Source organism: Watersipora subatra, chromosome 4 (genome assembly GCF_963576615.1).
Source record: "Watersipora subatra chromosome 4, tzWatSuba1.1, whole genome shotgun sequence".
Lineage (NCBI taxonomy): Eukaryota > Metazoa > Bryozoa > Gymnolaemata > Cheilostomatida > Watersiporidae > Watersipora > Watersipora subatra.
In genome coordinates, this window is record NC_088711.1 from 4,038,667 (window position 1) to 4,066,093 (window position 27,427).

General features: G+C 35.6%; 1 protein-coding gene across 2 annotated transcripts; it reads right to left on the reverse strand.

The window, feature by feature from the left end:
• Nucleotides 1-7,963: 7,963 nt before the first annotated feature.
• On the reverse strand, nucleotides 7,964-27,282 carry LOC137393522 (2',5'-phosphodiesterase 12-like). 2 transcript variants are annotated; one of them, XM_068080104.1, is made up of 9 exons: nucleotides 27,229-27,282; nucleotides 25,780-26,122; nucleotides 24,950-25,089; nucleotides 24,604-24,768; nucleotides 24,152-24,272; nucleotides 22,129-22,264; nucleotides 20,900-21,055; nucleotides 14,112-14,226; nucleotides 7,964-8,343 (listed from the first exon to the last, which is right to left on the reverse strand). In XM_068080104.1, exons 2-9 carry the CDS (start codon nucleotides 26,073-26,075, stop codon nucleotides 8,072-8,074), a joined length of 1,401 nt encoding a protein of 466 aa, XP_067936205.1. In that variant the 5' UTR covers nucleotides 26,076-26,122; nucleotides 27,229-27,282; the 3' UTR covers nucleotides 7,964-8,071. The 2 variants fall into 2 exon arrangements, with proteins under 2 accessions (XP_067936205.1, XP_067936203.1); XM_068080102.1 differs by having other exon boundaries at nucleotides 25,780-26,623; nucleotides 27,229-27,269.
• Between the last annotated feature and the right edge of the window lie 145 nt (nucleotides 27,283-27,427).

Consider the following 27,427-nt stretch of genomic DNA (forward strand, 5'->3'; position numbering starts at 1 on the left):
GTTGGTGCAAAAAATCAGGCCAAGAGGCAAAATGATTTTGATCTCACATTAATGTGGGTAAAATGTAGGCTCTCTTTTAAATTATTTTGGTAAGTTTGTAATCCCAATATAGCATTTTGTGGATAGAATAGTATAGCCAGGTTAAAGCGCTATTTTCCTGCTCAGGCCAATCCATTTCAGTCCTGCATGACTAAGATGCGGATATTTCAAAAGAACAATGTTTTGTATCTGCTGAGCTGCATTCAAGAAAGTTACAGATTAGAAAATATAAGTGCAACTCTTGTCTTCAAGGTTCAACTTTCACCTTCACCACTCTTACCTCACACCTCAACTTCATATGAACCTGCCCTCTCTCACCACACTTCCATTATAACAGGAAGCTCTTTGCGTCGTCTCTGACCTAGCAACCATTCACCTTTTTTCATTTGGTTCATTCATGACGGTCAGCCTACGCACGTGCATTAATCTTGTTCGAACAAAGCTTTGTGACAGGTTCATACTTGACATCATGAAATGCTAAATATAACATAAATAAATCAGAATTATAAATCTTTGACTAAAGCAAATATGTTTTATACAATGATCTGTACACACTGAATAATCAACTGAGAGAAACCTTATTAGTTCTCACAGTCTGGTCAGAACTACATGTACATTGATTACTAATAATGATATCCTTATACATCTATAAATAGCCTCTTCTAGGGTCATGTTCTTCTACATAACAAGATGGTCATGCTGCCTACTAACATAACTGGCATTTTTAATAAACTTACTAATTCACTTTAATAGTCTTTGAATAGTAAGTTATTAAATTATGTTAGTAAACCAGTAAGAGAAGATCACATGTAGACTAAATGTTGTAACTCTGCAGTTTAATGCATATATTACTTTTTTAAAACTTATTCCATTGATATATTATTATTTATGTGTTTTGTAAATGATTTATGCTTTATCATTCACTAATAACAGCCTTTAAATTTCAAAATCAAGTTACATCAAAATGAACTATTATATTTGCACAAAAGACTAGGAGAAATTATAACATGAGATCTTGAAAACAAGTCAGGGTGTACGTGATTAAACATTCAGATATTCTTATCACAACTGTCAAATAATTAATCACAGAATTTGCTGTTAAAAAATATCTTCATCATATAAACTTTGGGTAAAAATTAAAACTGGACCAAATCATTTTCTCATGGCTTCAATTATCGGATGTTATGATGCAAGTCCGGCCAATCATCGAAGCACCTGAAAGCGATATGTATTCAATGCCTCATACAATGCAGTGCTCTATATTGAAAAAAAATTATAGTCGTGCGAACAATGTGAATTTTATAAATAAATCTGTCATTTAGCATAGCTGAAGGTTCTAATTATTTGCACAGTATTGTCACTTGAGGCTGGAGACTCCATGCTAAATGGACACGCTAAAGCCCGAACAGATAATCACATTAATCTTTTATCAAGATGTACTATGAGCTCTTTAACACAATTTGTAAAGTACAATAAAGCAATTTTCAAAGAATTATTGCTGTAGGCTTGATAAAATGATTAATGTGTCAGATCATGTCGCTGCATTAAAGTACGATTAACGTTTTTGATACAAAGACAACGAATAGTAGCAGAATGTTTTTACAGGTTGTAATACAACACATCTTTTATCACAATCTGACTATGATAGCCAACACAGATGTCCAAAAGAACGCAGATTCAGTAACGCTTCTAATATCTCGAGCAAAGTCAATTAAAGTAATAAACATTGAGGGCTGATTACTCCAAACTTGCACAATTAATAATATAAAGACAGGAAGTGGCTTACGGATCAGGTAAGGGAGCGTAGCGGAATAGACCAGAACATCCTGCTTGATTAATGAGACCATAATATATCCCTTCAATGTTAAACCTGTATTAGCTGCTGTATTGGTGTGTTGCGTTATAGTACACTCGAATTAGCGCAATATAATCATTTTAAAAAGTTTAGATTGTTAAATCTAAGTTTTTGGAGTAAAAACTTAAACGTACCTCAAGAAAAGAATATCTCAATGAGAGCTGTAAAATGTTAGCATGCTGATACACTGTATGATGAACAAACCATGTAGATCTGACAACCCTTTGAAGAAGGTATAGTATAAAGAGACTGGCCTATTCCTGAATCTGATCTCTTACAATCCTATATCAGCTTCCATACTTTTTAAACTAGTCAATATAAAAAATATCATGTATTTGCTAAAATATTAAATTCAATTTTATGGTTTCCTGTGCATCACTAAAAATGCTTGCGTGAGCATTTAGAATAAGTAAAGGTTGCAATGATTTCATCTGTTTCCGCCTTTTTGGCACATCCTGTTGGGACGGGTTTAATGAATACCTATTCAGGATTAGTCTGCCACTACGATACTCAATCTCATAAAAATCTTCATCGATCCATCAATCATACCAAAATATATAGTTCAAGAAAAACCTACATCAATTGTTGCTACAACTGACACACATGTTCTTTAAATAATTATAAAGTGTCACTAGCATCTTTTCTTGTCTTCACCTTTTGCTATCATCGTGTGACGAGTAGGATGACGAGGTGGGATGTGAGAGGTGTAAGGTTGGTATATAAGCTAAAACTGCTCATTGTCGGTACTCAGATTAGCGAGAGACGCGCAGCAGATCAAACATTCTTCATACCGTCACAAGTTTCACTTTTTAGCAATGGGTAAAATCGGAGCAGATAGAATTTATGAGCAAAGCTTTGACAATACCGCAACTGACGAATCTCCAATTCTACTCGACATTAGCCGTGACTTACCGGCAGCGTGTGGAAAACCGAGGCGTGATAACAACAGGAGAAGAGAAACAGAGAAGTTACAGAAGAAAGACAAGGAGGTAAGGAGGCTAAATATTAACAGAAAACTGGTTAAGTTGAACAGTGGTCTATTGCTGAATAGCCGTGGAAATCTCACTAGGTCGTGAGAATATAAAACCTATCCTATTATGTAGCTATCGCGACATAAAAGTGCCTTTGAATGAAGTGATGTAAATGAATTATTGTAACAGATTTGGTTCAGCCTAAAATATTTTTGAGCATCCTATTGTTTAGTTTTTATTTTGTTCTTCAAATAAAAATAAAAGATAATGTAGGAGATGCGGAGTCACTCAGAAAAGAGAAAGACAAAACTAAAAATATTTTAAATTAGTTAAATTCTTCCACTAGAATAAAATAGAAAAGCACCTGCTAGAGTTGTCAGTAAGCATGCATATCCTGTACTCCTGCTTTTGTGTCCGAGCAATAAAAGCTAGCGAAGGCCTGGTACTGCTTTTCTCAATGAGATGAGCGATCAGGGCTATTGAATCTGCCTCAAAGCAGTAATTTTTGTCTAATATAGTACAATTTGGTTTGTTAATTCATACTTTATTTAAATTGTACAAAAACTTAGGTTTAAAATAATTTCCATAAGTGCTGTGAAACCTTTCAGGAATTTGACGGCTTCAGTAAAATTTGAAAATATTTTTAAAATCCTAGTGGTTAGTGCCTGCAGAAATGATATTAAGTAGCAAATCTAATATATGGCCATTAAAGTCAATTGTGTTTATTTTACCTAAGGACCTACTTAATCACAGTATTGTCAATGAGTATGTCAATTTACAAGTGAGCTGTGATTAGCGTGTTGAAACAACAACTGAATCAACTGTATCCAAAAATCTAAAAATTCATACAAACATGCCTTTTTGATACATGATCTTTAGATTGATATGCTATATAATTATATATACCGTATATACACATATATGTTTATAATTATACATACATATATATATATATATAGTTTTATAAGTATATACATACAGATCATTACAATAGCTAATAATCAGTGTTAGCCAAGTTTCATTCTGGTGTTTTTGGTAAGCTTTGTTTGCAACAACTTGTGACTATTGAATGGTGGTTATTGAATAGTAGTAGGCTATTGTTATAAACAAAATCTGTTTCATAATAATACAATGAGTTTCTGGATTATTCTAAAATAAATATGGTTTCTAAACAAAGATTTACATAATTATAAAAAGATTTGAAAGTTTTTTGCTGCCTTTAACCAAGTTGAGCAGATATATTCATGCCATTTTGTATCCTTGCTCATTTTTGATACCAAAGCTATATGCAAATGAACAGTCGTAGTTAAAACCGGACTATGTCTAATATGAACAAAATTCTTTTTAAAATGCTACAGGCATTATACTAGCCGCATTCACTTTATTAATAGTTATTTTTATGACAAACATAAATATAGTTTAAAATATACAAAATAATATTTTAAGAGTAGACACAAAGAAAATATTATATCCAAACACTTTTTACCAACTCTTAGATGACTTTTTGAAAAGACAACTAAACAAATTCTACTTACTGTTGCAAAGTTGAAAGTTGTTTAGTTTTGCATTTTTTTAATCAAATTCATTGCTAAAAACCTTTTCAGTTATGGTGTCACCCGTTTTTTCATCACAAGATTTGAGATTTGAGTTTGGTACAATTTTTAAATTAAATTGAAGTTGTCTCAGACATCACAAAATATTTTTTAATATGAATTATTGTTGATGCCGATAAATAGCGAGTTCTGGATGTTTTAAATAAAAAATATGAAATAGAGGCAATCAAAAGCCACCCTAATTTCATCATAGTTTTGAAAAGTATTTGCTGCTTTACAAATAAACCAGTGAAATTTTCAGTTCAAATTATAAAACTGACTTTAAAAACCCTTTTTCAAGTGCGATTATAGTATCAGTGTAACTATCAGTATCAGTGGCTTGTACTAAGGACACACGTATTAATGAAACAGGAACAGTAACAAGTGAGTTGAGTTGTAAGGACCCAGGTGGTCAAAGTGGGACTAATACGCAATCAGAGCAGAGACAAGTTAATTGATTCTCCATCAAATCAGATGTGAAAGACGACTATCATAAAATGGCATATCTGTAGTGCGATCATAAGTGGCACTATGGCATTCCATAGATGACCGCCATTGGCTGTAATATATATGTTCGTTTAATTTAAGTTATTTATCATTTTATTAATTTATAGATGAGTATAAAATTGAATTTGAAATTGCTAATAAAGTCTTACTGAAACTCACTTTTTGCCTTTTTTTACACTCAAAAGTGAGTACTGTTGCTGGGTTTGGCAAATCAGCCCGGGCAGGAGCTAATGTGTCTTTTTACTGCACAATGCTTGCACCAAGTGTCCATTCTCAACATTAAATCACACTTCAATGACTTTATTATAGCCTACGTGTCTATAAATGTGAAGGAAAGGCAGGAGCAGCTACATATCAGCTACCGATGTAAAGGTGCTCCTAAGAACAAGGCTAACAAACTTAACGTACTCATTATAAAACGTTTTGATGTTCATACAGAAAAATGCTTCAACTTGAAAAAATCAGATTTTGAGCTACTTACGTAGTTTTTAAAATTTTCATTATGAACTTTTAAAAGATAGTAGCGGTCATGCTGTGATGCTCTGTTGCTATGATTGCTGCAGCACTGAACACATCAGACACAAACCTTAGCATTGCACAGGCCTACAGCTCCACCAGATAGTTTATATCAAGGACTATATATTTATCAAATTTGCATATAATAAGAATTAGTTTTGGCGGTTTTATCCGTTTTATTAGTGGAGATAAAATTTACTGTATGATTCACTTGTGCAGTGTTATCCTTTGTAAGCAGGCTCGTGTGTCCATATATAGATCTAAAGGAAACACCTGCCTCTCATAATTAAATGGTAGATCGACAGAACTTAACAGACATATTTCAGTATATTTCAAATTACAGTGTTTGAATATCGACTACCCGGTTAATAAACTGATAGACTATTTTTGTGCCATCACCCTTAAGCCGGTCAATTATTAACAACTCAATCATATTTGGTGTGCATCGTGTGGTTTACATTTCACTGGCATTGAAATGCTGATTTCTATATTTAATTATGTAAATGCAAAGACAGGCATTTTAAAGTCTGCAATGTTTAAAGCGCCCATGCATATCCATCTACAGCATCATACATATATAACACTGATGCACCTTGGTTGCATCGTATTAGTGTATGTCAGACTCGAGTGCCTCTATCATGCATGCAATCCTGTATTTTATAGTATTTTGATGTTTGGGACGGAAGGAAGATCCGCAGTGACCAGTTGGACTACTGGATGCTATAATCAGACAGCCATTGACAAAATGGAACCTGCTCAAACTACTTTAGAGCTCATCAGAAGACGACAAAGGTTCCAGGTTGTGACAATATTATGGGAACAGGAAAGCTCATGCCTATTCATCTGAACCAGCATATTCAGCTATTATTATTATTATTTTCGGTAATACGTATTTATGACTTTTTTTATAACGATTGCCTCTAACAAACCATGAATTTGATACAATCCACAGCTATGGCTGCTTGTTAAGTGTCTTAATATAGTATGTATGCTTATTCATTATATGGTCTGCTTTGCTTCAGCCTGCAGCCTTATATATTTTGCTAGTTAATTATTGCAAATGCGACGATGGCTTTAAGATTTGTAAGTTTTAAGCCAGATGAATGAGATATTTAGCTCAAGAAGTGTCAGAAACATCCTAGAATTCTTAGCATCCTGAATACTGGCAATGGCTCGCCTTAAGTATCAATATGAGCAAATAAATGTCATGTCAGACTTGTGCAACATCAATAAATGTGATTTCTAATTATGGATGCCAGATTACCGCAGCGCAAATCGTATTCTTCTGTATAAAATTCATCAATTGTTCCATTGGTTTTCAACTATAAACTCAGCCTAAAGTAACCTGAGAGCATAAACTTAGTACGGATGTGACCTGAGAAACAAGCTGATACAAACACATACGTATATATACTTAAGCAGGCACATGTTGATGTAAGCCTGGCAGGCTGGCACAGGTGCAACCTGTGAGCCCAAACCTAACACTGATGTAATTTGAAGATCAAAAATTGAACCAAGTGAAACTTAAGATAGTAAATCTAGTAGAGATGCAACTTGAGACTATAATGCTAAAACAGACGTGACTTCAGGATTGAAATAAAATTTTGGAGCAAAAGCCTGTCACAAAAAACTTTATAGCATACACCTAGTACAAAAGTGACTTGATAACAAGAACCTGGCTCAGATGTAACATGATAACTTGAACCTAGCTCAGATATGACTTCATAACATGAACTTGGTTCAGATTTGACTTGATAATAAGAACCTGGCTCAGAAATGACTTGATAACATGAACCTGGCTCAGATGTGACTTGATAACATGAACCTAGCTCAGAAATGACTTGATAACAAGAACCTGGCTCAGATGTGACTTGATAACATGAATCTGGCTCAGATCTGACTGGATAACATGAACCTGGCTCACATCTAACTTGATGACCTGGACTTGGCTCAGATGTGACTTGATGACATGAACCTGGCTCAGATGTGACTTGATAACATGAATCTGGCTCAGATCTGACTGGATAACATGAACCTGGCTCACATCTAACTTGATGACCTGAACTTGGCTCAGATGTGACTTAATGACATGAACCTGGCTAAGATGTGACTTGATAACTTGAACCTGGCTCAGATATGACTTGATAACATGAACCTGACTCAGATGTGACTTGATGACATGAACCTGACTCAGATGTAACTTGATAACATAAGCCTGGCTCAAATATGACTCGATAACACAAACTTGACTCAAATATGGTTTGATATCATGAACCTGGCTCAGATATGAATTGATAACATAAAGCTGGCTCAGATGTGACTTGATAATAAGAACCTGACTCAGATGCGACTTGATAACATAAACCTGGCTCAAATGCAACTTGATATATGAATATGATTCGGACGTGATTAGAGAGGAAAAAGTTGGCACCAATGTAACATGAAGGCATACCCTTAGATAGATTGTACAAGAACATAATATGTAACCATCTGATAATATGTCTTCTATTTTGTATAAGATCACCTATAATATACAGCAAATACATACTATAAATAGAAGAAAAGCGCATAAACAGGTATTAGATTTTCATTCATTCTAACGGTAACCATGAAAGCTCACAGCAGAGAGCAAGGTGGTCAGAAGGAAAGTTTTCACTAGGTATACCATTTCGGTGAGAAGCCATGAATTCTTCACTGGGTAAAGAGGTGACAGATTCAACAGAGAAGCAATGCTTCTCATAAAAAATATAGTCAATACACTCTTTAAACTGTGGCACATAGTTGGTGTATTTTGGGAAGCCGCACGCTGTTTCCAGGTAGAGAGAGTGCTGTAAGTTGACACCCTCCATTGAGTAAAGTGCATCTGAAATCAAACAGAGCATCTATGATGATTATGTGTAAACGAGTTGGATTGGTATGAATAGAGTTGAACTTGTATACATATGAGTTGAAGGTAAACACATAAAACCATAGAACTTGTGTTTACACAGCCTAATATCACATGTGCACAACCTCAAGGAGCACTGGCACCTTGAGGAATGAATTACAGTGTAAAGGAATTTGGTAGGGAGAAACAGATCTTTCTTTGTATATGATTCTGCTAGCACCTCCACTTATGTTACTAACATTGAGTTCACACCGGCAGTCAACGTCTAGAATTCACAGTAGTATTAACATGAAGTCTGTCTATTACTTTAACATTTATGTTTAATCGACACCTTTCATATTTCAACCTAATATATTTTAATATAATAATATACCCTCAAATTTACTGGCACTAATTAACCTCAGCAGCATCACTAGTGGATAAAGTGGTTATATGATCAATGATGACTAAAAGCATGCTCTAGTAAGATATATAAACAGAGATCATCTCAAGATACACACAATTAGTAGCTCTAGTAATTCAGATAAACAGCAAAGTCATGCAAGGGTGTGTTATTGATTGGATGACATGCGTGTAAGATTAAGTATCATTTCATATAGCTGATCAATTGATAGGTGATTATTATCCTTGAAACACTCTCATTTATAACATTTTGGCATTTTCTTATATTAGAAGCAATAATTCTATCATAATACTTCATAGTTAGAAATCTTAACTATAAATGACTTCACATAAAACTCCTCTGAACGTTGAGTTCATCTAAGATATTTTTATATAGATAAATCAGCTATCGCTAGGCCACGCTATCGCTAGGCCACGCTATCGCTAGGCCACGCTATCGCTAGGCCACGCTATCGCTAGGCCACGCTATCGCTAGGCCACGCTATCGCTAGGCCACGCTATCGCTAGGCCACGCTATCGCTAGGCCACGCTATCGCTAGGCCACGCTATCGCTAGGCCACGGATTAAAGGAAGTGGGACTGCGGCAATGTCAACAATTTCACTAAAATAATTATGACGCAGAACGCTTTACATTGGCCAGGAGTTATTTCCTCATGAAATAATTGATAAACTCATGGCATGTTTGCGAAACAGCAGTAGCGCGGGGCCACTACAAATGGGAACTTCTCTTATTGTAGCTATGTAATCGACTGTCCATTCAGCAATTAAAAATCTTAGCTATGCACAAACTATATTACCAAGTCATTTTTTCTTATCCAATGCTTGTAAAAAAGTTCATTCAAGAAAGCATGATAACCGTAGACAGCAAATCCCACTCTCCTTAAAATTATGAGTGCATTCTTATAGTATTGTTATTGTTATAATACTGTTATTTTATCATGTATGTATTCCTGATCAACTTGAGTCTGCCATGTACTGCTATATATTACTTATTACGACATTACAAGCAATGTTATATCACTATTACAATATCTCGATTGTCAACAAATTTCATTCCTAGACGCAATTGGTTGTCTAATTTAGTTTTAATCAAACATGTTTAGACATAAAAACAACACATACAACGTCCTTAAGTTTCAACTGCACTAGATGTATGAACAGTGCGTTTTGTAAAATTTTCACTATACACACTCGTATGAAACATTGTGTGGGCCTTAGTAAAAATGCTTAATTGGTAACATTTGTACTAACCATTGAGCAAATGGCACACTGAGAAAGACAAGTCTAAATTCAGTTTTGACATAAGCCTAAAATATGAAAAAGTAATTAATACAAAGTTTTGTGAAACTGTCATGTCACACATCATTTGAGCCTCGATACTCACAGTACTAAAGCAAAAAAAAGAAATAAATATTTCAAAGTCACATAAGAGATTAGGAAAGCTAATCTCCATAGATTTAAAAAAAAAAAGAAATAATCACACAAGATCAAATTTTAAAGGATGTGTAACTACTTTCCAAAAATATAATTCTGAGATATAAGTACATTACTTCAAAAATTCACTTTTTGACCACAGACATGCGATCGTCTCACGCCTATGTCTGTCACACGCCTACGTCTGTCATACGCCTACATCTTTCACCTACCACCCACCTACACCAGTCATATATATATATATATATATATATATATATATATATATATATATATATATATATGTCTCAGGCACGGTTTGACTAAAAAAACATATATATCCGTGTATATATGGTACTAGTCAAACCACGCCTGAGGAGTGCGTCACACGAAACAGATTTGTAGAGCTTTTACTGAAAATTGGTTTTACTCCTAACATTTCTTCTATTATATGTATATATAATATATATTATATATATAATATGTATTATATATAATATACATTATATATATATATATATGATTTGCGTAAAAACAATCTGAGGATTGCTCTCAGCAAGCATGAAACTATTAGAAATGAAATATTTTATCTAAAGTTATAATCTGTTTTACTGATTTTCTATAATATATGTCCTTTCAAAGAAATTAATCAAAAAAAAGAACTCTAAACTCTGCGAGTTGAGTATAATTAAAATTAGACAATTTTTGACTAAAATTTTTTCGTGACAGCTACAATATTGTTTCGTGTGTGGCGCTCGTCAGAATGACCGATGTTATTCGCGGGATGGTGCAGTGTAGGGGTGGTGTTTACAAAATTTCCGAGAATATAACTCTGCGCATGCTTGCGTGTTGATGTCAATTCATTCTTTTTGTTTAGGGTTGCTTGTTTTGGTTTGAATATTATGTAATAATTTTCTGGTAGGCATAAGTCGCAGCCTTTTGTTCTGTTGTTGTGGGGTTGTGGCGCATGCTTTTATTTTCCGGTTTTTTGCGTTTTATATATATGTATGGCATCAGATGTAAATGTGTACACATTGTATGTATAGATATATAGATATATGTATTCTCTATATATAAATCTCAGTGTCCATCTGGCCACTTATAGCAATAAAGTTTTCGTAATGAAAAATCTGTTCCACTGAGGATTTGATCTCAGAACCAGTTCTAGAGGTGTTGACTTTATCCATTAGACTACAGCATTCAACTGAGCTTGATGATCAACAATGATGAAAATATTTATTACACCAGTTAAGATGCACATACTGATGTTTCATCACACATAATGATTATCAGCTGGTGTCACTAGGTGAATGCCCGGCGTTGCACCGGTACTAAAAGCAGCTTATAAACAGTTGCAGGTAATGTAAGGTAAAGGTGATGTATTATGTGAGGTAATATAATGTTTATAAGCTGCTTTTTATTACTTGTGCAATAATGGGCATTCAGTTAATATGTCATACATACATCTTGTGACCTGTGAGCTGTCTAGAACATCACACAATTGAGCAATGCATTTACTCTCACAAATTTTTCGATTTACATGCACCCTAAGACCCTGCTAAACTTCATCCTAAAAATCCTTGTAGAAACCTGTTTCAAATATGTATTAAAAATGTCCACCATGAATACAACTTCTACTAAGAAATGTATGTGCGCGTACACAGCGTGGAGGCATCGAAATTCGTATATGGTTCAATGTAGGTTTTTTGCAAGCAATATAAAGAGGTGCAAGTGAAATGCAACTACATGTATGTAGACACCCTTCCTCAGACCATTGTGACCAATGGTTGAACTTTGAACCTTTTGTCAAACCTTTTGTAAATGAACAGTGAATATTTGAAATAAAATACAAGAGATTAAGGAACAACCAACAAGCAGAAATGTGAACTTAGAATAAATTGCTAAAACACAAGCTGATTCAGATAAATCTACAAGATACGGTATATGCAAATACAAAGTAAGAGATGGTCGGACAACGTTTCTAGTGACCTATATTAGCGCATGGGTCAAGGATCAATTATACAGTCGTGGCGCACTGCATGAGCTGATTGCAAAAGTTAACGGCTTACTAGTTTCCCAAGAAAGTCGCGCAGCTGTGGATAAATCAATTTGTTGTATTGACAATTGATTATATAAATAGATCAGATTATAATCGAAAGATTATACAATATTACAAAGTATGCAAACTATTTCATGATTTAGAATACTGACATTATTACTTGTTTTTAATCTCACTGTGACTCCTACAAAAGCTCGCTGTCTGACTGGAATAGATTAACAAATGTTGGCTTTCCACATTATAATTCAGTATATGTCAAACAGATTTTTCTCCGACTATAAACAGACATAGAGCCGTCTCGTGACATCCCAGTCAGCGTATTAAATACTTTTTACCAATATTTCTCAATTGTCAATTTAAAAAGCATTTCGCAACAATAGCGAAGTCCTACATGATGAGCAGTTCCAGCGCTGAATGTTCTATGGTTGTGCACAATATGAACAGGTGGCAATTAATTTGCAAATTAGATTGAAAGTATCATTGAACGATGATCTACACACCTACATATTTGTCTAACAACAGTGATCTATACACCTGCTGTACATATTTGTCTAACAGTGCTCTATACACCTACATATTTGTCTAATAGTGCTCTATACACCTACATACTTGTCTAACGGTGATCTATACACCTACATATTTGTCTAACAGTGACCTATACACATACATACTTGTCTGATGAATTTGTTCGTAGTTGAAGGCACTTTTCTTCAATTAAAGCACATCAAAGAGTTCCTGGAGGACATAATGCAGTCTAATCTATTAAGGACATACCATATCTTCCCATAACCAATCCCTGTAAACTCTAATATGGAGTTTAGAGCACATAAACGAGTGTCTAATTGCCAATTCAGACACTGAGCATACATTGCCCTGCCTCAGGGATTATTGAACTATGTTGAATATGTCCTACGCTGACATGGAACAGCGAAGTATTTAGTTAGAGAGCACAGCTTGTTTTGGACCAGACAGCGAATACAAATGGTAAAATATTTTCCATCCTTTTTATAATCAGACTCGTGAACCCAAACACTAAGCCTTTGACAGAGCCAATGTATTTACAAGAACTGATCAAGTGGCTCATTTGAAATTTAATTTTTACCTGCAACAGGACTAGCTAGCCTCTGAATCCCTGATGATATATATCTATAACACTAGCTGCAGTATTGGAGTGTCACCTATACTATAAGTGATTTAGCAATGCAGATGGCCTTAGAACTAATATTGTCTCCCAGTTATGGAAGCTCAAAGTTGATTATTACATGCTTTGCTGGGAGCAGCGGAAATGTACTTAATGTATTGCATCATATGAACAGTCCTTTGAAAGAGACCTGTTATAGCACTAATTTGCAACTTGGCTAAATACTATCACCTCCTGCCGAATGTCAACACCTGCTGCACACCTACACCTCCTGCCAAATGCCTACACCTCCTGCCTCACGCTATACCACTTGTCAATGGCATACACCTCCTGCCACACGCCTACACTTCCTACTCCATGCCTACATCTCCTGCCCCACGCCTATACTTTCTGTCACACATTTACACATCCTGCCACTTGAGTACAGCTCTTGTCACATGCCTACATTTCTTGTCACACTCCTACACATTAAGGAACGTATTTATATTTAGTTATTCATTAATAGCACCTGTAGCACACCTAAACCTATCGTATACCTGCATACCCTTTCACACGCGTGCATCGTGTCCACAACAATAGCTCCTTTCACGAATCTACACTTCGAGTTGTATGCCTACATTTTCTTTCTCATCTACACCTCATCTTGCTCACCTGTACTTCTTATCACGCCGGTGCTTCTTATCACACTCCTGTACCTGTCATTACATACAAAATAGCAGCAATACTCACTCTCATTCCAGACGCCATCATTGTCAGAAACACCGCGACTTCGCACCAGCTGTACTATCTTTGAGTTCGGGGCGCTGTTGAAGTCTCCACAGAACAACACTGGCATAGAACAACCCTACAAGAGTAGTTGCTTGAACTTGCTTAGAACAGCTGACTTCGTTTGTGGTGATTAAGGCAACAGCAACTTTTTGCAATCGAGGGGCCCTGAAAAGGGCCCCTCGATTGCAAAAAGTTGTTAAAAGGGAGTGAGATTGAGAAAGTTAGGTGAAGATAAAATGAGGCACAAAGGGTCAAGAGAATAGAAGTGAAAGAGAAGTAAATATCACAGATCCTTGGTGGGAACAATTAGCCCACAGTAGACACATTAATTACACAAACATTTTGCCAGATCTTCAAGACACACGTTATCGGTAAACTGTTGAAGTTTGAAATGATTTAATTAACATATAAGCAAAGGACTTGCAGAAGTTATAAAAGTTGCAGTAGACTCTAATTTATTCCAAACTCACTAGCTCCATCTGATCAGTTGTCTATTCAACAAGTGACCATAACTCTTAAATACCGAAATGCCAAGTAATGAGCAACTCTCCTGGCTTATTGAGCTAATTAATGACGCCACTTGATAAGCACGAAACCAAAACAAAGGGAAGTACAAAAATGAAATCATTAGTAATTGAGGGGGAGAAACCCCTAAAATTATTCCAGTACGGTTATTGTATACCAGCCTAACTTTTTCCAGGATATGCATATATGCATCGAGAGGAGATAATTCTAACAAATTATAACACGCATGTACTATTTCACTATGTATTCACATCGAGTGAAGACAACTTAGTTATTAGCTCTGAATTTACTTTTTCATCCGCCTTTCTATTTGAATATTCACACACAAAAATTATATAGAAGAGTCTCAGCAGTATGTCTCCTTGGAGGATTGTTCTCTATTTGCTTTACTTGACTCTAGATTTATAGAACAGAAACAACTGCGAAACTGAATGAGTGTATCCCTTACCACACGCAACGCGTGTCACAAACTAGACCGTGCTCTTCTCTTTAGACTCACAAAAATAGACTTGTGCTGAGTGATATTAAAATTAATTCTTCCAGTTGTGAGAGGTATAACATCGTATGATAGAGCTATAGCTCGTGTCTCTCTGCTCAGCAAATCATGCCTCAACATACTTCGATAATGGTACACGCATTTTATTTCTAATTACTGACTATGTTAAAAGTTAATTTAGTAATTACACATTACTAGAAATTCCCCTGTCATACAGCCCACGACAAGAGTGATGATGGAAAAAAAGAAAGGGTACTGCTAAAGACGAACTGTAAAGAGATTGGCTGGCAAAGCAGGTTGGTTCTGGCATCGACGAAGGACAATGATGTCAATTTGTTGTAGTTAGCGAGGTAAATTTATAACAGTCATTTACGTTCTGAGGGAAATTGACGACATGACCTCTGAACCCAAATTGGCCACCACGCGGAAGACGGAATATTGACATTGTAGAATTAACCTTAGTAATGAGTAACTGTTCTACTAGAAATTCCCCTGTCATACAGCCTACGACCAAATTGATATTGGAAAAAAGAAAGGGTACTGATGGTTGATAAATGTAATATTAGCAGTCAAATGGCACTGCAGTGCAATAGGATAACTGCAATGGTAGCTGTAATGTACTGGGTGTGGGTATATCTCCCCCTGCAATAGGGGAAATGCACTATTAGAAGTAAAATGCACTGATATTATTAGAACCAATATTATTAATATAGTAATAATAGAAAACCAATGCACAATTTTGTTTACATTCCAAAACGTCATAGCTAACAATATCAAGAAGTTGTGATATTTATATAGATTTTTAGAAAATCTATTTAACAAAACTATTTAGGAAAAATAATAACAGTAACATATTGCCCATCATCGATGTTGTTAGCGTGACTATAACACTTCAATAGTCATCAAAACTTATAACTAAATATTGTAATAATCTCATAAGAATCGGTAGAAAAAATATCATCGCCATTTCCTTTACTTTCACTGCTTTGGACATCAGTTAGAATACCTAAGTACTCAAAAGTGTCCAAAATGTCAGTTACTTTGAAATCGGCAAAAAAGAAACGATTATATTTCAGTACTTCTACAATAATTACAGAAACCTTCGGCAATTCGACAATGCTATAGACTGGTGAAATGTGCACATTATTTTTTCGTGAAATGCGCACGACTTAATGGTTCTATTCTCTGTCACTCGGCATTTCGTTTGCCGGTCTTAATTTTGATAAAAGTAAGGCTTGGCAAGTTTTAATAACGATTTTCGGCCAACTTAATCTGTCTATTTGTGTATAATCCGATCAGATGGGTAAGTTTTAAGATATTGTCGACAATTTAAAAAGACTTGGTAACATATTTAAATAGGTTTTTATGTGTTTTGTATCGTTATTATACTTAAACGACTCCATTGAAAAATGGTTAAATTTGTTGATGAGATTTCGGTACAAGGGTTTGCGACAGTGTTGATGAATAATTTTCGTGAGTTGTGTGCACATGCATTTATCATAAAACTCTCAACCAATTGCTCCATTCGTGTTTGGTCGTGGGATAAGTGTAAGCTGCAAGCTGCTGTGTAATATACACAGTTTGAAAGTTGGTTGTGTTGAATGTAGAATGGTTTTGATAGCGATCTGTAACAGAAAGCGAGCATCGGCATTCACGCGTCTGAAAGTTTTCTGCAAACTGGAGCAAAATAAAAAAATGTTCTCGTGATAAAGGGGCATTGTAGTTTGGCCCCAACTAGTGCATAAAATGTAAAGAGTTTTGGCTAACATTCTAAATAATTTAATGAAACCTTTGGTAATTGGACAAAAAAAATATAGGCTGATAAACTGTGTACCACAATGTCGTACCTGTAAATTGGTCTACGCCTCAAACGGTCTACGTTTATTACAGAAACCTTCGGATAAATAAATTCAAATGATTATTCTGATAATTAAATTTTATAATAATTTTATAAAATCGAATAATTATTCTTATAATTAAATATTTTGGCACGATATTAAAAATGGAAAGATATTAGAAACCTTCGGCAATTGGACAATGCCATAGACTGATGAAATGTGCACATTTTCCTCGTGAAATGCGCACAACTTAATGGTTCTACTCTCAGTCGCACGGCTTTATCGACGTTTCGTTGGCCGGTCTTAATTTTGAATAAAATTGGCTTATCAGGTTTTAATAGCGATTTTAGGCCAAATTATTCTGTCTAGTTATGTATTATCCGATCAGATGGGTTTAAGATATTGTCTACAAATTTCAAAGACATGGTAAAAGTTTTAAACAGGTTTTTATGTGTTTTGTATCGTTATTATACTTACACGATTCCATTGAAAAATGGTTAAATTTGTTGATGAGATTTTGCTACAAGGGTTTGCGACGGTGTTGATGAATAATTTTCGTGAGTTGTGTGCACATATGCATTTATTAAGCTCCCAAACGATCGCTTCACTCGTGTTTGGTCATGGGATAAGTGTTCGATTTGATAAAATATTACCATATATTTAATAAAGGTAAATTAATAATAACTTTGAATTTACATATTTCAGTAGACACGTTTGCATTGTCTCACATTGCAATTTATATTGAATAAAATTAGAATTTTATTTTATATATAAATGAATGAATTAAAGTAATAACAAATAGAAAATGGTGAACTGCATTGGTAAGTCAGACAATATATCCTGATACTTAGTGCTATATTATCCATTGAACGACCTTTGAGTTCACAAACAGACTCTCAAGCTTGTTAAGTACTAAATAATATTCAGACAGTAAAGCTTTAGGTCTCCGCAGATTGTAAACAAGTATTTCATTTGGTACATTTCAAGTATATAAACTTTAGACTATGTATCAACAGCATTCAGCCGCAGCAATATATCTTACACCCGACTCTAATCTCAGCAATATATCTGACACCCAACTCTAATCTCAGCAATATATCTAACACCCGATTCTAATCTCAGCAATATATCTGACACCCGACTCTAATCTCAGCAATATATCTGACAACCGACTCTAATCTCAGCAATATATCTGACACCCGACTCTAATCTCAGCAATATATCTGACACCGTACTCTAATCTCAGCAATATATCTGACACCCGACTCTAATCTCAGCAATATATCTGACACCTGACTCTAATCTCAGCAATATATCTGACACCCGACTGTAATCTCAGCAATATATCTGACACCCGACTCTAATCTCAGCAATATATCTGACACCCGAATCTAATCTCAGCAATATATCTGACACCCGACTCTAATCTCAGCAATATATCTGACACCCGACTCTAATCTCAGCAATATATCTGACACCTGACTCTAATCTCAGCAATATATCTGACACCTGACTCTAATCTCAGCAATATATCTGACACCGTACTCTAATCTCAGCAATATATCTGACACCCGACTGTAATCTCAGCAATATATCTGACACCCGACTCTAATCTCAGCAATATATCTGACACCCGAATCTAATCTCAGCAATATATCTGCCACCCGACTCTAATCTCAGCAATATATCTGACACCCGACTCTAATCTCAGCAATATATCTGACACCCGACTCTAATCTCCCATGTATAATGTATATGGATATGTCAACATAGAGTTGCCCGATTTTAATATTGGCACCAGCACCGATATGGAGGTTGAGCATTTGGACAAGTATCAGCTGATATTTTCTTTAACAAGTCTGAAACTTGCGATACTTTCTACAGATCAACTATTGAGCGACTATTGAGTATTTTAATCCGCCACACTAACAAGAATCAAAAACTTCAAGTTTCTATAATTTTCTATAAGGCACCTAATGAATTTTGGGCTACATTATTTCATGCCCATTGCCCTACCGACATATTTGATACATTTTCTTGTTTCAGTTACCATGTAAAAAATAGGCGTGGTATTTCCCATTTACAGCGATTAAATTTATTACAACCAATCACAAGCAAGGAAAGCAGTAATGCAGTGTTATACTTCTATTTACTAGCATTACGAAACTAATTTGAGCAGACGATCCATAAAGTTAGCTCTTCTCCTGACAATACTTTGCTCCCTTTTCCTCAAGTGTTTCACGCAGCTAATTTGTTTCTTTAAACTATTATATTTACACAATGAAATCTGAAGTTCATATAAATACAGCAGATATGATCTTATATGAGAAATAGTTCTCTGTAACCTATATTATCATGTTTACTTGAAAAACACTGTTTGAATCTCTGTTTAGAAGCCGATACATTTTATTTATTTTTTCAATGTTCAGTAAAGCTAAACTGTACTACTAATAGTATCAACTCTATTATTAGTGCACTCTTTACTGTAACATTTACACATAGTAAACCTGATTTTGCTCGTGCTAAATGTTCATTCATTTATACTTTCATATTTCTTCTTTTTTATTTCCTTATTCCAACTTTTTATTTTTGTAGAATTATGGTTAAATCAAAAACAGAAGAGTTTAAGAAGTAAATTTTGGAAATATTTTGACATAATTTCTGATGATCCATCGATGGCCAAGCGTATAAAGTGTGTCAAGAGTGTTACACACCCTTGACACACTCTATACACTATGGATTTGCTTTAAAGGTTGACTTGCAACAAAATTCACACTACAGTTATTTGGTATCAAATGATTCACCATGTTTTACTCTGTTGTGTTGTAGGAGCAAAATTAATAGGAATGTGATTACAAGCTCTTGGAAGCTAAAAAACGAACAGTTAATCGCAGCCACACAAGACCGCAGGAGTTTGGATTCTCTTTCCAAAATGGCTCAAATGGGACGTAGTTGTTACAAGATGGTTTCTGTTTACACTTTCATGCAACCTCATTCGTCGAAATATTTTCACAAATATACTTCACGCATTCAATAAAACTATGTATATTGTTCATATGCGACTATTTTATCGTCATTGTAATGCTGTCACTTTTAGCACTGATATCTTATAACTTACCGCAAAAATTTGTTAAATCTTTTGACCTTAGCTCGAAAGAGTACATATCATTGTCTGATAATCATGACGAGACTGTTGGTCACCTGTGATAATCGAAAGTGCTGCAGAAACTATTTGCGAAATATTGGATCACATGATCAGATTACTACTTGACGATTAGATCAAGCCAAAACAAAACTATAAAGTATTGAGCATCTATATTTGCTACGGGGTCTTCAGTAAAACCCGAAGTGTTTGTCATAAACTAGTGCTACGATAAGTTTTATATTGAGCTTTTTATTGGCCTTTCAATTTACGTGAGAACATCACGTGACAAGACAATAACCAAATGGATTGACTACGTCAGAGAAATAAATAGATTCCAATCTATGGCGGCTTTTCCTTTTTGAGCTTTCAAGAGCTTGTAATCACATTTCCACATATTTGGCACCTTCAACACAGCAGAGTAAGACATGGTGAATCTTTTGATACCAAATAACTGTAATGTGAATTTTGTTGCAAGTCAACCTTTAAACATCTTCATGCACGCACTTTCTTTCATAAATATATATGAACTAATAAGTGCATTTATTTTATGTTTTTTGAAATAAAATAAATACTTAACCATGCAACACAAGACTAGAATCAGTTAGTTTTCAATAAGAATCAGTAGATCGGATCAGTAGATCGGATCAGTAGATCAAATTGGCATCAGGATCAGCTCGAGCATTTTGAATTGGAGCATGTTTTCATCGACATCATATTTAGTTAAAAATGATGTGTCTGTAGCTACCTCAGATTTGTATGAAGACTTGACTGAGTGGATGTGGCGCAGCGCAACTGCTGTCTGGAGAAGCCTCACCACAGAGCCAAGCGGGTGGAAGTAAAGATGTGTCGTAGCCAGACATAACCGCTTGCTTTTGTCATCTCTTGATTCTAGGACCACAGTCTACAAAACATAGTCTAATCCTCCAGTGTAGCTTTGTGAAACAAAACAAGAATGTAAAACAAAGGATTTGTGCTAATTGCAAAACTTTGATACCTATATACTGCATGAGTAGGCTAGATATAAGTAGACCAATAATAATTGAAAAAAGCTAAGTATTCATGAAGTGGTTTAGTTATCAGCTGCACATACTTCTACTAACATGAGCAAAAATAAACAACAAAAATGGCTGCTCAATTCAGAAGCAAATGGTGGACTTGAGCAGCTTGCAGAGGAAGGAGCATTGGAGTGTTTCGTGAAACCCTCCTACTCACCATTGGTGTGTCTCATGAAACCCTCCAACTCACCATTACAGTGTCTCATGAAACCCCCCAACTCACCATTACAGTGTCTCATGAAACCCTCAAACTCACCATTGGAGTGTCTCATGAAACCCTCCAACTCACCAATAGAGTGTCTCATGAAACCCTCCAACTCACCATTACAGTGTCTCATGAAACCCTCCAACTCACCATTACAGTGTCTCATGAAACCCTCCAACTCACCATTACAGTGTCTCATGAAACCCTCCAACTCACCATTACAGTGTCTCATGAAACCTTCCAACTCACCATTGGAGTGTCTCATGAAACCCTCAAACTCACCATTACAGTGTCTCATGAAACCCTCCAGCTCACCATTACAGTGTCTCATGAAACCCTCCAACTCACCATTACAGTGTCTCATGAAGCCCTCCAACTCACCATTACAGTGTCTCATGAAACCCTCCAACTCACCATTACAGTGTCTCATGAAACCCTCCAACTCACCATTACAGTGTCTCATGAAACCCTCCAACTCACCATTAGAGTGTCTCATGAAACCCTCCAACTCACCATTACAGTGTCTCATGAAACCCTCCAACTCACCATTAGAGTGTCTCATGAAACCCTCCAACTCACCATTACAGTGTCTCATGAAACCCTCCAACTCACCATTACAGTGTCTCATGAAACCCTCCAACTCACCAGCAATGAAACTGGATAATCTGAGAAGAAAAACTATAGCATGATAGCCTTATAGAATCTGCTACCTACTTGAACGCAGCACCCAGATCTGTAGAAAAGCTTCTCTGTTACCAGTCTAGAGTTCATAGCAGCTTCTTTGATATCAGCATAGCGGCTGTCAGTTTCTAGGGCTGTCGCTATGTTTATGGTGCAGTCAGCTACTAACCTGCAACAAAGATATATTTGGTCAGCGTAAAAAGGTAGCGATTGAGGCTGCAGGCAGTCGAAAAAACCATCAACATTTCCAACAGAGTAGCTAGAGAGACTCCTCCTTTACATAAAAGTGCCAGGCTCAGGGTGTCTTCTGAATATTTAATCAGAGGTTGAGATAGATAGGAATTAGTGGCATCTCCAAGTTTTCATGCCCGCAGTCAATCATAACGGCGTTAAAGAGATGATAAGCAGCTGCAATCTGTATCTCATACCCTAGGACACTTATGTATTCGCCTCATTTAACTTTCGCGTTTTCGCGGAGTCATCCTCTCGCGAAAATTTCATGAGCGAAACTAAACTATCATAACGAACGAGCGAAAACGCGAAATTAATTAGCTTTGTTCATTGATACTGTAGAATGGAATTTTATAACGACATTTATTTTAACGTTTTTAATGACCACTATAGCATCGTTAAAATATAAACCAACAAAATAATTTGACTGTCAAAATTTATTACGTTATTATTTTGCAATTAATTATGATTATTTTCCCATTAAGAATGATTTATAATGATAGGAATTTGATGTCAATGCACACGCATTAGTAGCGTTATCGTTTGTTGGGGACATCAATCAATGCAGTGAGCACCGCGTGTTGAAAAAAAAGACACACTGACACTCACAGTACTACACAAGCAGCATGGCTCTGGAAAGGTTTGGATTTACCACTGACACCTCTTCAATAACTTGTAATGGTTCAGAAGATGAGGCAATAGAGAGAGTTAGCTCTGATAAATAACACTAATAAAAAAGGAAGAAAAGAAGTTATAATAACTACACACTGTGCTAGCATCTGTAGCTGTAGTATTACTAGCAGCTGTATCATGTATGTATTTGTATACAACTTGTAATTACTGTAATAAAGATGTTCAGCAATTATTAACAGCAGTTGAGTGTTTGGGAAAACGTTAAAATTAATACCTATACACAACACCGTTGATCATTAAAATTAAAATACGTTAATATAAAAACAAGCTAAATTGTGACAAAAACGTTAAAATTTTCAGCGTAATTGAATTCCGTTCTACAGTAGTCCAAGAAACAAATGGCAGCAAGCGATCACATTGCATTATCGATCTCGGCCATACAATTCTACCTGCGGTTCACAATTACAAACTAGTCCCAAAATGAAAAAATTTTCTTACCGGCGAACCGAACCTGAGGAATATAATTATGTTTGTTCCACTGCATTTATTTTCGCATCATTATATTTTCGCACTCAACAGAGTTGAGAAATTAAGTTGCAGCGAAATTTTACTCTGTATGCTACTCACGAAACTACGTGTAAATACTAGCGAAATATAAGTGTCCTAGGGTAATCATTTAAGTTAACCAGCGAGAATGTACATAATAAACCCTTATTCATTTTCATCGGGGAAAAAAACCCAATTTATAACATCATAATATATGTCAGACTTGAACCCAGGTTATTATTGATGTTCCTGTACAAAAATGAGTAGGAGAGCTAGCCCAATTCTTTGTGTTCAAATGTAACCAATGTATCTTAGGATATGGAATGGACTAGTAGGTCAACCTAATAAGATGGCTGATTTAGTAGTAGCATACAATGTGGATGAGTTGCTCTCCTCTGACAGGATGTAAAACTATAAATAAGATGTTAATAAATACATATACAATACCCTGCAGCTGAAGCCGGCATGTAGAAAGGTATCACCATCCATACCATATACAATAATACCCTACAGCTGAAGCCGGCATGTAGAAAGGTATCACCATCCATACCATATACAATAATACCCTACAGCTGAAGCCGGCATGTAGAAAGGTATCACCATCCATACCAAATGCACATCATTACAAGAAACTCAAAAGACACACCTAAATTTTGAGTCTTTAAACAAGATGGCAGATCCTTCACTGCAGATTATCTGACCTTCACCTTCAGTGCCAACAGATGCCTCAGTAAGACTTTCATCACCCTTTTCTTCACAATCCATGTCTATGTAGATATGGAGAGAGATTAATAAACTGATTAGTGAACCTCTCCGCAATATGATTACCTTAAGACTCTTAGAGAAATGGCATAAAATAATGCAAAAAGACAACAGAAGCAATAATGCATATACTTAAAGGGGTATATAAAAGTTTCATCAATTATTCTTTCCCAAAAGCATTTTAAAGAGCCTCACTGCTGAAGATATATAAACCAAGTTTTCATATGACTGCATGAAGACAAGCGTGTGAGCTCCTTTGCGCTGCCTTCCACAGCCAATGCCGAGATGAACACAGTGTAATATAGAAAAGATCTTAGACGAGGTCTAGCTACTAACTGACAGTTGGCTCCTCTTCTACTGCATGCCAGTTTTTAGGGATCTTATAATGTCGCTTGGAGCACAAAAAGGAACTGTATCCATGAAACCTAAACAATGGCTGGTAGTAGTTAGAGAATTGAGAGTTGTCCACCTCTTGCAAGCAAATCACATCCGCATTGTACCCTACAAAAGATAGCTAATAATTAGCGGCTGAGTCTATGTGGGAAAACAGTGTAGAAATGTAACGCAGCCACAAGAATGTTGATGAGAACAAAAGGTAGATATAAGCGATGTAAAGACATCGAGAGATTATTAATACGGAGAGCCATATTAATAGCGCAAAGCCATATAATAGGACACTAACCTAAAAGCTCCTTTGCGATCAGACTTTTTCTGTAGTCATACTCAAGGTAGCCTACTGGGCAATGAGAAAACAACTCCTTGCGAGAAAACTCTGTGTCCGTATATGTGTGAGCAAGAAGGTTATAACTCACCACCCTACAACTAAATAATTCCACAAATTATCTATTCAATCTAAGTAAGCTATCAAATTTCTGGACAGGTACACAACATACTTGGCCAACTGCAGATAAAAGATTATTAATAAATTAACTAACAGACAATAAAGTTATACATTTAGAAACAGAACAAACAACACACTTGTATCTGAACTGCAAAACAAATTTCTTTTTATCTACCGCAACATCAAAAGAGTTTCATGTGTTGCACTTTGGGGCATCTCAGTAGAGGACTTGAAGAGGTCCATAATACGAACCAGCAAAAGCTACCAAAGGAGCTGGTAATAACAAACGGAAAACACATTACATTTACATTGTAGGACGTTACAGTTAAGCCCTGTATTAAGATATTTTATAGTGAGTCATAGCTACAGTGTATCACACCTTGAAACACGCTGTTTGTAGCTCTATCACTTGACATCATGCCGCTGTTATGACAGACAGAAATAAGCACCAATATTTGGTAGATGCTCTTACATGTATGCCGGTATGGCAGCCTATAGTTGAAAGCGAGGCAGATTCAGCATGTAAACTTTAAATATCCCTTAACAGCTTTGAATAAATAGCAAAAAACTCTGCGTAGTTAGTGATACCAACTGAAAAAAAAAGAAACACATATGCTTTCATAATTTTTTTATTGATGAACTGCAAAACATTTTGGAGTGCTGATACTCACTTGTTGACAGATGTGTCTTTAACAGGCAAGTTCTGTCTGGACAAAATTGGCAACAAATCTGGTCCTGTTTTTACTTCTGAATCAGACACAACTGTTACAGAAAATCCCTGACGATCTCCTCTTTTCGGAATGATGGTCAACGTGAGCCTGTGACCAATATCTTTGACTGTTGGTGTATAGAGAAAATCACACCCAATCAAAACTTCAGGTACAGCAGCTTGTGACCATTCAAAGTCACATTCCAGTCTGTCGGCAAACTCCAAAGTGAACTCAGGAATGACAGGAAACCCAGTCATGATAACCGAAGGCAAACGAGCTTCAAGTATCCTAGGGGGATTTACTTCTATAGAATATAGCACATCTTCTATCTTCAGGCTTCCGCCATCTACCCATGCTTCCGAGTTAGGCACCGAGCCATCCACTTCAGTGCCATGCTCATCAAATAATTTAATATCAATAAAAACTTCGGTGTTCACATCTACAGCCTTTGCTGCAGAACGATTTTTCTTCCTATAATTGTCTTCAAGACGCTTAGAAATGTTACACTGTAGTCGACTAAGAGCTTCACTATTTGGCTCTGATATCAACCTGTTAAAGTTGAACACGCGTTCTTTACTCACACCACTTTCATAGAGGAGCTTGTATGTAAACTGCCCATGCATTCTGCGGGTACACTGATCATCTAAGCGCCGAACTCGTACTATATTTGTAGCGGTCATCTTTTTTTTTTGTGATTCGATCAGTAAAGATTTGCTTCCTAGATATAGGGCACTAAATAATTTTTTCAGCATGGTAAAGAGGTAGTTCATAAAGATGCCAGCATTTCCCAAAGTAGAGTCAGTTTCTAAAACCATATCTAAAGCATTTACGAGACAAAAGTTATGCTCATTTAAAATCATCAACATAATTATAAATAATTATAAATATAGGTAAATTATTTTCATCAAACGAGAATGAAACCAAATGTTATTATTGAGTTAGTTTTTTGGGAAAATTTAAAATAAAACAAATGATGAGACAGTTACAGTTTTATCAAATAAAAAACCCTGAATTATTTCTCTTTATATGCTATATAATAATTCTTCTTGCAACGAATTTCTAAAATAAACCACAAAACTCATGACGCAATATAAATCTTGCACTCATGCAGATGCTGAATATAAAAATGGGAATGCATGATATATATTAAACTACTATACTATCTCAACACAACGTATTGATACAAAACTAATTTTCACGGTTTAAAAATCTATTGAAAATGATGCTAATGCCAATAAAACTGAAACCAAAACAATTTTTGACCTCTCTTCTATTAGTCCTATGTATCCTGTTGCTCATAATACTTTTTGATTTACTCGATCAGGCAATCACTATGCATTTATCACAAGAACTTTTTTATGAAAAATGTGAACCAGTTAAAACATAACATCAACTTATTATGACATTCACCTTATTTGAATAGTACAAAGAATAACCGAGCTATTCAATTTAAACTTGCATGTGAAGCTCCACGGCCAAGTTTAATCTAAAAAAAGGTCTACTGGTGTCACTACAATTAATCCTGTTTTTAGCCCTAAAAGATTTCGTGTTGTACGACTCTAAGAGTTTGCCGATATTTTGTTATTGTCACGTGGTCTCACTTCGCACA

What these genes read in the sequence shown, in the direction of transcription:
- LOC137393522 (XM_068080102.1), bottom strand. Translation starts at nt 26,588, where the DNA reads ATGAACTACCTCTTTACCATGCTGAAAAAATTATTTAGTGCCCTATAT. An exon ending in AGAAGAGGAGCCAACTGTCA is followed by an intron (nt 24,273 to 24,603) that starts GTTAGTAGCTAG and finishes ATATCTACATAG; the next exon opens with ACATGGATTGTGAAGAAAAG. An exon ending in GATCTGGGTGCTGCGTTCAA is followed by an intron (nt 21,056 to 22,128) that starts GTAGGTAGCAGA and finishes TATGTTTTGTAG; the next exon opens with ACTGTGGTCCTAGAATCAAG.